This window comes from Hylaeus volcanicus, chromosome 3 (genome assembly GCF_026283585.1).
Source record: "Hylaeus volcanicus isolate JK05 chromosome 3, UHH_iyHylVolc1.0_haploid, whole genome shotgun sequence".
In the NCBI taxonomy this organism is placed as follows: domain Eukaryota; kingdom Metazoa; phylum Arthropoda; class Insecta; order Hymenoptera; family Colletidae; genus Hylaeus; species Hylaeus volcanicus.
This window is the reverse complement of record NC_071978.1, coordinates 25,094,315-25,107,714: the sequence shown is the minus strand read 5'-3', so window position 1 is coordinate 25,107,714 and position 13,400 is coordinate 25,094,315. Positions and strand designations below refer to the sequence as shown.

At 43.3% G+C, this 13,400-nt stretch overlaps 1 protein-coding gene across 2 annotated transcripts; it reads left to right on the top strand.

Annotated features, from left to right (window-relative positions):
- The first annotated feature begins 16 nt into the window (after nt 1-16).
- On the top strand, nt 17-8,525 carry LOC128873418 (dynein light chain Tctex-type protein 2B-like). 2 transcript variants are annotated; one of them, XM_054116996.1, is made up of 4 exons: nt 17-791; nt 5,056-5,142; nt 5,203-5,399; nt 5,879-8,525. In XM_054116996.1, the coding sequence occupies exons 1-4, from the start codon at nt 747-749 to the stop codon at nt 6,042-6,044; spliced, it is 495 nt and encodes a 164-aa protein (XP_053972971.1). In that variant the 5' UTR covers nt 17-746; the 3' UTR covers nt 6,045-8,525. The 2 variants fall into 2 exon arrangements, with proteins under 2 accessions (XP_053972971.1, XP_053972970.1); XM_054116995.1 differs by having other exon boundaries at nt 5,056-5,399.
- Nucleotides 8,526-13,400: the final 4,875 nt, after the last annotated feature.

Here is a 13,400-nt window from a genome sequence, read left to right as displayed (position 1 = left end):
ACGCTTATCGATTACTCGTTTATAGGTGACCAGGGGCGCCCGGTGGACGCGAGGCTGCCCTCTCGTAAGGACAGCCCTGTCTAAAAGTAGAGCAAAGAATCAGACGAATTTCGATAACCACGTCACATTTACTATAGGATCCTGTTAGAGCCACCGATTAGCCACCTATTCGGTGGACGTTCCTCCACACCTTCGTTAATTGCTCAAAATTGGGAATCGGACGGGCTATTTTTCGCCCCAGGAAACGATTGGAAAGTTAACTTCCGTGTAACGATTATTGACCGATCCAGCGCGCGTAATTTCGCTGGATTACCGGTATTAAATCCAGAACAACGTTTTCCAATAACGCAGGGGACAGTCGCGAAGTTTCGAGCGTGGATATACGCTCGCACGCGCGTCCCATCGGAGGACTCTGTGACGGGTCCGATTGTCTGTCTCATTTTATGCAAATCGCGCAGAAGCATCTGTTAGGGGACGACACGCCGCGAAACGGAGACGCATCGCCGATGTAAATTCATGGGAAACCGGGACGATCCCTGCCGTCTCTATCAGGTGCGTGGTTCTCTGACCACGATCACCGGAAATTCCGGTTGGAAATTGGACGGACACCGGTGATGTCGCCCGTCCTCTGCGAAGCTTACGGCTTAGGCAAGTTTAGCGTCTACCGCGGATTAACGATCAGCCGATTTCCGTTGCCAACGAATTTCCTTTGACCCGAACTGGACGCGGTTCTGTACAGCTTTACGATGAATACCTCAGGGAACGATTGCAGCGCTTTTCCTACCGAACAGGTAAGAATTTTCTCACGTTTTACACGATTTTCTTCGACGCGTTGATCGCCGTCCATATATGGGCGACGGTGCTTCTCGCTGAACGATTAATAAAATTGATTCTGAACGTTGACCGTTGAAGGAATTCACGACTTTTAATAAAGTTACAAAAATAAATACCACGATAAACGTTCGATTACGTAGTCTACAAAAAAGATATTTAATCCTAGCAGAAATTATCGACGAGTCTTTGAGGAGCGTAGGATGATATTCGAGTTTATTTTAAATTCAAGCGATCCTTTCGTTTCTTGTTAAGGGAGTATCCTGAATTAGGATTAATAAAATTGATTCTGAAAGTTGAGCGTCGAAGGAATTCACGAGTTTTAACGAAGTTACAAAAATAAATACCACGATAAACGTTCGATTACGTAGTCTACAAAAATCTAAATGATATTTAGATAGGGTTAATGGAGGCATCTGAGATCGAGGGAAAAACATGATCTTTTGCCTGTTGTTAGATCGAAGTTGTACAATGATTTTCTAAAAAGAATAAGTATCGAAATAGAAAAAAATTACCAGGTTCCGCTGGAAGAAAGCAATAAATCAAGAGTCAACTCTGTCGATACCGTAATCTCGCCGCGCCGGAGCAGAACTCCCCGAAGCAGTTTCGTTCGAGGTCGCCTCCCATTATCCGAATACCTCATCAAGTAACGAGTTTACGGTTCGAATCTTTCGGGACTTTATCCTGTTTATCGTTTCGGGATACGAATTAACGCGTATAATGCCGCGCATCCAGCTCGAAATCTCGGGTGTATACTTTTTAAGTATAGAGAGAATGAAAAGGGTAGAAAACGGACGTTTCGCAACCCTTTCTCCGTCGTGCGTCGCGAAAATCGAAACAAACGCAAAGCAGTCTGCCGTAGAATTGCTTCTACTTAATCCCGGCCACGGGGGAATTTAAATTAAAAAGAGACGATGTCGTTCGTAGCATGAATACACCGGATACGCTTCAACGGCTCGTCGATAACGTTGAATTACTCCATCAACGCACCAAACGAGATTCCCAGCGAATTCGAGAAATAGTCGAAACGATCCGACCGAACTTTACTGCGAGAAGTTTTTTCATTTCCTGCAAAGACGTGGGATTTCCACGCAAAGATCGCTGTACCTTGGCAACGGGTCAAACTGGAACGCGCGTTTCTGCAAACTGAATTCCGCTAAATCCCGAATTCGACCTTTTGGCAACCCCTGTTAACCGCGCGAAACGTCTTACGGGATTCCAGCAGTGTTTCGCATCGGGTTATTTTGATATATTGATGCGGATTAAACTGGGACATCTGTAAGTTGATATCGACGTGAATATATGAGCTAGGACACCCTGTATTTCAAAATGGAATAAGTCCACTTTAAAAAAAAAAAAAAACGAGTCAACAGCTCGTACAGAAAATGGAACAAGCCACCGATTAGATTACAATCCAACTTGTACCTGTTCGTTTGTACACCAAAGTAGTTTAGATATTATTTCTCACTCTTGATAAACGGGATCCATATCTCCTCGACATTATCGGTCCCTGATATCGATCAAAGTATCCTCGTGGAAAATTTATATCACGTGACTGGGACCTCAGCCATCTATCGATACATTTCGCTAAGTAGACTTCAATCGACTTCCATCGAATTGTCCAAATATCCCTTTGAAGGAGCTCGCCGAACTACGGTATTACTCATCGTCACGTTTCGCTGACTCCAGGAACCTTCCCAAGGCCCTAACGTGATCCCCAAGCGGCGTTTGTTACAAGAAATTAAATTCGCGAGATTTGGAGCGGCAGCAATAAGAGAAGGGGAGTTTTAGCGAATTTGTTACGCGGGAAGATACAGTCGTCCAGTCCGTAGGCAAGTTTCTTCCTACGGGCGGCTAACGAGTTACCGGGCCGACGTTAACGAGCTCGAACAACGTGGCCGTAATTTGCAGAGCGTACCGTGCACTTTGTTCCGGTTCGTCGAGAGGATTACGAATTACCAATTGGTGAAAGTATCTGCATGCGCATTTATCTACCCTTTAATCCTCGACGGGGCGATTTCGTTAATGGAACTGTTTCCGCTTCGAATTGTAGCCCGTTTTCATTCAGATGAAATCGACGGAGACGAGACGTACACAATTTATCGCCGTTAACCCTGTCGTTTCTGTAAATTGTTAATAAATTGTTTCAGATGTTTTCACCGGTGAAACGTAATCACAGAGTTATAAGTCCGTAGCCGACGCGAAATTTGTTTAAAACGAATATTGTTTAATCCCGAAGGATTTAGACGCGAGACAATCAGCGCGACGGGGACGGTAGTCTCTTATAAGTTTCATTGTACTCTGTTTGTATTCGAGTTATTCAAGACTGAAAAGTTTCAGGTTTACAGAGAACGGGCGATTAAAGTTTTCCAGAAGCGTTCCCACCCCCATCCGGGGAAACTGAAACGGTTCAGCGTGTGCTTCAAAAACGACAGTTTTATTATTAGATTAAAAGTTTCCCGTTGTTCGAGTCGCTTAACGAATTTTGTTATGAAACGTTCTCGACTCTGTTTGGTACTTGACGAGACAGCAATTCTCAATCGCATTAGAAAATTGAGAGTTGTTTTTAATCGTGAGATTGAATAAATCATTGGAAATTTGAGCGAAAGAGTTGTTCCGACAGGTGTCGTTCTTGTTCCAACGCGGAGGTTTCGTGTCGAGGTCGAGTGAACTTAAGGAGAAACGGAGTGCTCCATGGAAAAACTTTCTTTGGAGCAATCGCGATAATGCGTATAACACGCAACTCGGGCGAATTGAAAAGAAGAAGAAGAGAAATCGGTACATTCTGGCGATTCTCGATCCTGGGAGCAACGAAGAAAAAAGCCAGAAGCAAAGTGCAAGCAATATCATTGTAGAGTTTCTTACTATTCCTTACTTACATTGTAAAAAGGCTCTCGAATTCGATGCGAATTAAGCGAATCGCGCTGGACTATGGAAAATGGAGTCTTGACTTCAGGTCGAACATTGGATTGCGAGGCGCACAATGTCGTTAGCGTACAAAAAGAAACTTTGAAGTTTCGTTTGGAGATAAAACTGAATTTCCATTCTTTACACACGTTTAATCTTTCGGCTCTTAAAAACGTTACTCTAAAAGGATTATAACGAAAATCGTCAAACGTCGTAGGACTTTGAACTAAATTTTGTACGTTAGGTAGACTGGAAAGTAATGTCGTTACTTTTACAGTAAATTCAAACGAATTTTTAATCAATTTCTATGTTTAACCATTATTATTCAACAGCCTTGATCGATAAGAACCAACGAGCTGATGAGTGACAGACAAGTATTTAAAATTGCAAAAACGACATTACTTTCCTGTCCACCTAATTCCAACACTGCATGGAAATTTTTCAGGGGCTTATAGACGTAAAAAAATATCTTTTTCATATTTTCTTAAAGTAATTCTTAAAAAATTCCTTCTTTGCAATATTTTACGAACAAAGTTTGAAATTAACCTGTCCAATGGTTACCTAAAAAAGTGTCTCGCATATCACCGACTTGCAAGGGCTAGAAACTGGACAGCTCCTTTATATATCGCACGTTTCTTCGAGTAGATCCTCGGCGATCACTTTCGCGAAACGAGACCGGAATTCCTAACGCGACCGCAGATCCAGCCTTAATTCTTGCGTTTCGTTGTCACCGTAGCAGCCGGCGATGTGCTTTTTTTGTCCAGTCGCCGCGACGCGTGAGCAGTTTTACGACAATTCGATCGCGAATTCTTAACCCTTTAATTTCGAAATCATGAGTCTACGGCAGAGCAAGGTGTCCATCGAGCCACCGTCGTCCAGGGCAAGAATGAGCACGAGATTCACGTCTGCCACAGAGGTGAAACTAATTAACGATGGGCTTGACGTTCGCAGCGATGCAGTTTAGGTTAATTGGGCCGAATAAACGTTGCTAGAACTCTGCGTGTGCGAAGAATTGATCGCGTGGAAAATTTATTTATTTTTCATTCGTTGAATCCGCGGGAACTGCTGTTTGGGTGGACACGGAATAACGATCACGAATATAACCGGCTCGCGGCTTTAACGAGCATGGACCATAATGATTTTAAGCCACGTTCATTTTAATAACGAACGAGAGGGTCACGATGTTCCGTCGTACAAGTTTTGAGACGTTTGAGAAACGCGGTGACGTCGGTGACGCCGATAGAGTGTTCCGATATCGATATCGAACGCGGAAGGAAGATAGGTCTTTGGAGAAACTTAATTAATGTATCGTTTTAGAATCGGAGGAAATTTCCGTCGAAGATGTCCACGCTCGTTTCCCTAGGGAGTCGAATGTTTTTCCACAGACGCGGCGACCGATTAAAGGTACGTCCAACAATGGCATCGGTTAACCGACACGATTTTACCTCTGTGAAATGCTTGCAGATACCCAAGTACCAAAACACCTATCGGCTGGAATCGTTTGACAGCTTCAACGCGGAAGCTGTCGATAAGATCGTGCTCCAAGTGATGGAGGATAAACTATCCACGGTAACGTCGTATCAACCTAGCGAAATGGGGAAATTGTGCAAGGAGATTGGAGCCGAATTGCAAAAGGCGATCGGCAAGAAGGATTACGACAGGTAGTAAGAACAATTCACCAGGCGTCCAGTGTCTGGCTCGAATTCTGAGTTGATACGAGGATTCCGAACCCTAGAAAGACGTTCTGATAGTATTTCCAACCATCTGCATACGTCGTCATTGGCGAATCATTTTTTGGGAACGTTTTACTACACCCTTCGGTCTTTCCAGGGTTAAATGAACTCTGTCGAATCGTTTGCGAATCCATCCATTAGCTTTTTCGTTTCCAAATTATTCAAAAGCAGCGGGAAACATATTTGATGGCTTTAAAACATTCGGGGATTCCAGAATAAAATTACGTACAATCGAAGAGATATAATTCACAGATTCGGGAACGCGTATGACAGGAATATTTCACTCGATAATTTGCGATAGTTCGTCTGCGCTCGATGGAAATGGAACAGCTAATTTGACATTCGAGTTTCGATAAATTCCCGTAGCGGGTTACGCAGTTGAAACACCGGGCTCTTCTTGTTGCAAGGTACAAAATAGTAGCGCAGGTGACTATAGCTCAACGTCTCGACCAAAGCGTTCACGCAGCCTTTCAGTGTCTCTGGGACGTGGAACGTGATAATTATTCCTACTATGTTTACGAAAACAACCATATATACGCCTGGTGCTGTGTGTTCGGCATATATTACGAGTGAGACACGCTGTTCCGAGTAAATCGCATTCTGTTTCCCGTGAATGCCTGTGAATGCGATATTCGCGATATTCTTCTCAATTTCGCAATAATTCCCTGTTCGTTACCCAACCCCTCGTAGCGAGCGAAATATTCTACAAAAGGGAGGCGAGACCTTTTGTGAACGCGTGCCAATAATTATTAAAAAAAGATAAATCAGCTACGTGCCACGTAAAATATTATTAAACACATTAATCAATTTGCGAGTATTTAAATTATAATCGTGGGGCGTTCGATTGCATAATTCCACGATGATCGAGAAAGATATCGTTTCAATTTTGATATTATACAAGTTATACAGAAATAGGGTCTCATTATTTTACTCTGTACTCTAACATAATACCGCAATAAAATTCTTTTAACATATATTTCATTTACATTGACTTCGATTCGTGTAGATTGATATTGCTCTCGATCGAAATAATCAAAGTCAAAGACGCGAAAATATTTACCATCTCCATTATTTAATCGTGGAATCAAAGCATGACATTTCATTTGTATTTATTTTGAAACATTTTCACGTATAAATATTTCGAACGTAAAGCAAAATTTTATTTACAAATCGACCGCGTGTCATCGAATCGCCGTCCCTGTCGTCCAGCGTCCGTCCGCGATATGATGGAAATGTATAGCGACGCTCGAACGTGACGTCGAAGCTACGGTTTTTTACCAGCTGAACGAAAAACCGTCGCGCGTCATTGACGTTAACTCCTTCCTGTCCGCGCCTGGATCCCGTGAACGTTATTTTCTCTTTTTTCGACGCCCCATCAGTCTGTTTTGTCGCGGGCGTAACGACGCCGATATCGGGAACCGTAAGTACCGGTCGGAAGCGACGCGCATAGAAAACGATACAACGTTTGCGAAAAGGTTCGCGCGTTCGAACGCGGGATCAAAGGGAAATTTGTTTGGAAAAACGGAGAGCTTGTAGATCGTAGAGTGCGGGTCCGATTGTTCGAGAGCACAGTCGGAAAAAAAGTTGAGATCGAGTAACCGTGGAGTATTAATATTTATTAGTTTCGCAACTCCGCCCTTTTCTCTCCGTTTCAGCTCGTCCCTATCGCGCCGCCTTCGTTCGGTATTCCGTGATGATTTATCGGGAAACTTTTAGCTGGCTCGTCTGCCTCTCGTCGGAATAATAGCCAGCGATTTAAAGTTGCGGAAACATGCCCCGACATTTTTATAGATAGCGATGGACTTATTGGAACGTTGCGGCCGGCTGATTTTAGTCCGTTGCCCGACCAAGCGGAAGGGCCAGCACCCGAGGCTCGTCCGTCGGAGATCCTCGTTGAAAACCATTAACCCTAGAGTACTCCGCGGGGCTCTGACAGACCCTGGTCGACAAATGAGCCGTTCATCATGAAAGTGGTGCGAGAACATTTTTAAAAAATCCAGGTTCCGCGGGGAACGTCGAAGGGACTATTTTCGTCTGGACGCCGGTAAACGAGGGAGTTTTTCCAATTTTGTTGCGTGCGTGTCTGTACAGAAAAACGTGCAGAGTTCTTGAAGAACAGGGTCGACGTATAGGTATTCGCATACCTTTACTTTTGGCTACTCGTGTTTGATCATATTAGGGGGACCGAGAAGTAATCGAAACTTTATCAAAATTTATTTATTAAAGAAATCTTAAATCACTAATCGACAAAATAATTTCCATCGTTTTCTAACACTTTCTGTCAACGTAAAGGCAATTGTACGATCCCCTTTTTAAAAAGGTCCTTCGATTTTTCATTGAAAAACATTTCCAAGTCGAAGAGATTTCGATTGTTTTTCGGTCCCCCTAATATATTTTATTGTAAGAGCGGCGCAACGACGATAATTAACACTAAGTGGAGGACTCTGCGTAATCCGGTAGGTATTACGTTTCTTTCCCAACTTTTTTCAATGGTCGCTGTACGACGATAAATCTCGCCGCATCCAGGACGGATGGTGTCGCCGATGATGGCAATTTTCAAAGCCGTAGATTTTCGATAATGCGATTACAAGAGATACAAGAGCCTCCTTAATGACCCGACTGGAAATTGCCGAGAAATGTGTGGCGCGTCGCTCGTTAAATTAATGGCGCAATTTCAGTGTAGTGCCGCGTGACTGGAGGCCGGGAGTGTCGCGAAAAACGGAGGGCGGAAGGCGTGGACGATCGAGGCAAATATTTTCGGAGTGCCTGTCGACAGATTCTTGTGTAAAATTTGACATCCCATTTCCTGGTTACGTCCCAACATCAATCTGTGTACTTAAGGGTGAATACTTCTCGGATGGCAGGAAGCTCGATATTTGGGAATTTTTCATGACGATACGAAGTATCTTAAATCGGTAGCTCTTAGGTACGTAAAAAGTACATGCATCGAGCTATATTCTTGCCAGTTTTCATACGTGTGCAGTAATCAGAATTTAATCGAGAGCCGTGAATGTCAAAGTTACGTAGATCTATAAACATACAGGGCGCGGCAAAAAAATTTGACCTCTAAATAAAATACCATATGAACTTTATTTTTTCACAAAAACAAATTTTAACAAACGGAGGTTTATAAAGAACAACTCTGGTTATAACATAGTTAATTGGTTTCGAAGTGGCCTCTTTGTGTCTTTTTACAGAGCGTCAAACGTTTTCGGAAATTTTCGGTCATTTCAGTATTGTTAGTCATTCACCCCGACGCTGCTATTTCTGTTTTTCACCACGGGGCGGCGCGGTAGTGGATGCCGTCTGGTTGACACGCAAGCGCGAGCCACCGGTGGTGCATGCCGCTCGATGAGAGAGTCAGAAAATTTTGAAAAAAATACATTCACGTACCCATTTTTAATGAAAAATCGAACAGAAATGTGAGAAAATTCTAAACTTGGAGCGCTTTCGTGCTAGGACGAATACAACTTACAGGTCAAATTTTCTGCCGCAGCTTGTATAATATAATAAAAAGGAATCGAGCGAAAAGCACGATGAACGAAACAATCGAGCACGAAACGTTGTTTGCCAGCGATTAGTTTAATTCGTTCGATTTCCTGTGCGTTTCTCTTGGCTGGATGACACCCAACAGACACGAAGTTTATGGCAATTACGGTCCAAGCTTGATTCATACGAAACACGCTGTTTTTTCGGCTCCCGGTCGAGATTTACGCGATCGCGTCCAGCGGTGCTTAAATTGCTTGCGCTTCTGTCGCGGCTGGAAAAAATGGAAATATTTATTCGCGTCGTCGTTCTTCGTTTCGGTCGCGTTGCAGTCGCTCTTTTCGTTTCGCGGAAAACCTTGGTAAAAAAGGAAAAAAAGGGCATCGTTCAGCGTTTTATGGGCGAGGCTGCGAAGAAGTCGATGGTAAAAAAGGAGTGGAAAGAATGGCGAAACCGTGGCGTGTGTTTCGACACGTAGAAGATTACGTGTTCGACAGGAATTTACATTCGTCGGGGGCGGCCAGGACTCGATCGAGAAGAAACCGAACGCCCGAACGATGGGAAGGGGAATTCCGCTCTCGTTTTTCGACAAGAAAACTTGATCGACGTCAGGTAGCGGGACAATCTATCACCAGGCTAGTTCTGTTACTGGCTTCGACGTAAAATCAATGCCGATCCTCATTTCCATGTAAATTATCTCCGATACCTCCCGCCGCCGAAAGCAGAGAACGAAGTGATTGCGCGAGTCGCGATACTTGATCGGTGTGGGAAAACGTTTGTTCTTTGAAGTCGAATCGGACGTGTAGGTTCTCCCAAAGGCCACAGAGGTAACGATTTTGCTTTCAGTTAATCGACGATAGCTCTATGGAAACGCGCTGTCATTCGAGGATTGGCAAAATTTTACATTTGCCAAAATACGTGCCAAAATTCATACTAGAAAATAAGAAAAAACACGTCTAAAAGCTTCTACAGACTTTCATGTTTCCTTAGTAAATAATACTGTTGGAAATACTTGAACCTAAATGTATCATCAAGTTTTATATAATAAAGTAACGTTAAGGATCGAATATTGTTGTTTTGGGGAATTTAATAGATCAACGGATTCAACGGATTCATCGTGTTTCCTAAATAAATGTTGAAATTAGCGAAACGATGAATGAAAGCACCCGTAATTTCGAGCGGACTGCATCATACTTCGATTTCAACAAAATCCGTGACAGACAACCGCGTGATGTGATCGATATGGCGCGGTATGACCCGTAAGTGAGATTGAAGAGCCGCGTCATCGGTTCAAGATGCAATATAATTTACGTGGAAAATCGATGGCGCGTACTAAACTACCCGATGTTTAGTCTATTCGTGGTAAAGAGATTTCGGAAGCGACGGATTCAACCAGGATCGAATCGCTCGGCGTGCTCGTTAAGGGTTTAGAACTCGGTTCCCGTCGATTTAAGGTCGCGACACGATCGCGAGGGATTCCGAGGATAATCAAAATCAAGGTAAAACTGGTGTCAGAAATAATTCGATACGTTCCCTTCTTACTTGCGTTACTTACCCTTAAAAAGTAACCCGAATAAAGGGTTCGAATTTTCCAACGTTTCTATTTATATTATATCGAAACGAGAAAATTCTTACCCGAACGTTTCGTACGGTTTTCCAACCAATGAAATTGCAAGTCGTTATGTAACGGTTGCCGGTATCGGCAAAAAGGTGTACTGGTTGTCGAAGAAACTCATCGACGCGAGAGGTGCAAAAGTTTTCCGTAGTGGCGGAACGTTGTTAACGTTTCCCGTCACGATTTCGACTTTTCCGGCATCGAGCATTTTCGCGAAATTAAATATTCCATCCAGTGCACTCACGACAGCTGTTTACGTCGTCCGACTAGTTTTTACGCCGACTATTTGTACGGACTTGCACCGAGATGGGAAGGCTGGAATACAAAACTGCTGGGGGCGTCGATAGTTACCGTTTGCGTGGCTGGAAACTATGAGATGGAAATGCGCACTTACCCCGGCAACAGTAGATGTAACAACCTTAAAGTTTAACTTTAAAAAATAAAGAGAAGTAATGAAAAGAAATTAATGTAACGTGTGTTTTATTTCGCTTCAGATTTCCATTACTGCATTAATGCTCTAATAAGCGAAGATTTATTAATTAGGAGTGTTAGACAAAAATTGTTGGAATGCAACGATTGTCACTTCGAGGCCTCGGGGCAAATGGGGTTGTTTTCCTTAAAGTAGTAAAAGGGGCGGGTGTCCCAGCAGGGACCGAAAGCGACGACCGAAGTTAACCCGAGTAAATAAGGCAGCCAGTACGGGTCGTTTAATTTCGAACGTCCTCCTTAGCACTTTATATTATAATCATTATAAGCATTGCTAAATTGATACTGGTCCTCGGATACACGTGTATATGTTAAGAGTGAATAAACCGCTACAATAAATAAGTGCTTTATTTCTTTCTCGACCTTAATGGAAATAATTTCTAACAAAAATGAATTTGGATACATGCTTCTATTCTAATATGGATAAAAATCAGCATAAGTGGTTGGCAGTGGTTGGAAAAATATAAGTGGTTTCTGTAAAATTTTTTCTTCCTTTTCGAGTGAAAATGCATTATGCATACTCGGGTTATGTGGGGCTCTTCCTCGGGAAAAGATTGTAACTAAACGTCTGCGTACTTCTACGCGATTGAAAGCGTAGTGGGGAACATCGCAGAAGTAAAGCTTGGAATTTATTCTCCACAGCCGCAAAATCTTCGAAGATATTATACTACGAAAGTCGGCAGATATATGACCGTGGGTGGCCAAATTTTTAAGTAAAAATCCAGGGTTTTTTCTCTCGAAGAAAAACCACCCCAACCGGGACTCGAAACTCGCGATAGTCACGAAAAGAGAGCCTGAGGCTACCGACTGCCATTGGTTTCTGTAAAACCTCGTGTACGTAATAATGACCGTGTTCCGTGATCCTAGCGTTAAATACGTCATCGAGTGTTTCCTGGCCATCCTCGCTGCGAGTTTGTCGACCCCTATTGCAAGGAATCGAGTGTACGAATGGAACACGCTCCCGACAAATAGAACTCTTTGGACGATCGGTCATCATTATGACGGGATAGTTGGTCGTGTTTCTCCGATTTCGCGCTCGCCAATGGAACTCGATCCGTCTCTGTCCGATTGGAAGCTCAGCGACAATGAAGGCTAGTTTTTATTTCGCTGCTGGTTTCGCTTCGATTCGGGTCGGTGGGCGGCATTTGTAACTTTTTGGAATTTTACTCGGGAAATTTCGTTGCGCGCCGCACGCCGATTGGACGCTGAGGTACCAACAAAATCGAACGCGGAATTACGAACTTTCGAAGAAGCTATTCTCGTCCCTCCTTCTCGTGACGAATGGAAGCTTAAGGATTACATACGCGTGGTCACTGTAAAAGAAGCCACGATTGAATCTATTTTAGCCCTTTGCACTCGATAGGTGACTCTCGGTCACCACTAGCTTTCACGCAGTAAAACGACCAACAATAATGTTTGTTTAGGTTCCATTTCTTTGGAAGTCGAAGTGTCGATAAAATAATTGTCGGCGAGGTAAAGGTGACCTGAGTAAGCTTAACATTCGTGACAACAGAATGGTAAAACAGCATTTCGAGTTGCTAGTACATACCAGAAAGAAAAGCCTCGAGTGCAAAGAGTTAATATTTCAAAGCGTATCTCAATTTTCTGTTGAATCAAAAATACGGACCGATGAAAATATTTTCATATATTCAAAGTTTGTTGTTGCGAATAAATCGATATAAACATAAACATTAACCTTTCGAGCGATATTAATGGTCCCGGTTGAAATAAATTCATAAAATCGAGCCTTCTATTCGAACGTCGAAATTGCGCAAGTAAACTAATCGTTCGACGCTTTCGCAAGTTCGTTAGGATCAGGGAGAACAAATTCGTGGCGAGCCGAGGGTGTGGCCAGGTGCGAAGGAATTAAAGTACGGTGTTGTAATGAAATTTGAGTATACCTCTCCAGGTCTCGTCGTAGCTGTCCGCTTAATTGGGAAAAATAGGCTCCCGAGATGTCGTGGTTGGGCTTCGGCAACGCGCGATTCGCAAGTATAAACACTGATATATGGTGGTCACCTCTCCACTTTCAATTTGTTCCGCACGAAACACTTTTATTTTCTTCCATCGTTTGTCTTTATTCCCTTTGAGCTAAGCCTGCAACTTAGCGTTATCGGCCGTGGCACGCAACCTCGATACTCACAAGAAGGTATACTTTCTTTCCCACGGGGTGGTCAGGTTGATTCAGGGGTGGCATTGAGATACCCAACTTTAGATCGCGTCAGCTTCCACTTTCTTTCAGACAGGAACCACAAAAGGTTTTTTATTTGCAAGGAGCAGCCGGAAAAATACTTGAAAAGCCATTCTTTCCAGTCGTGTCAATGCTAGAAGGTTTCTTCAGG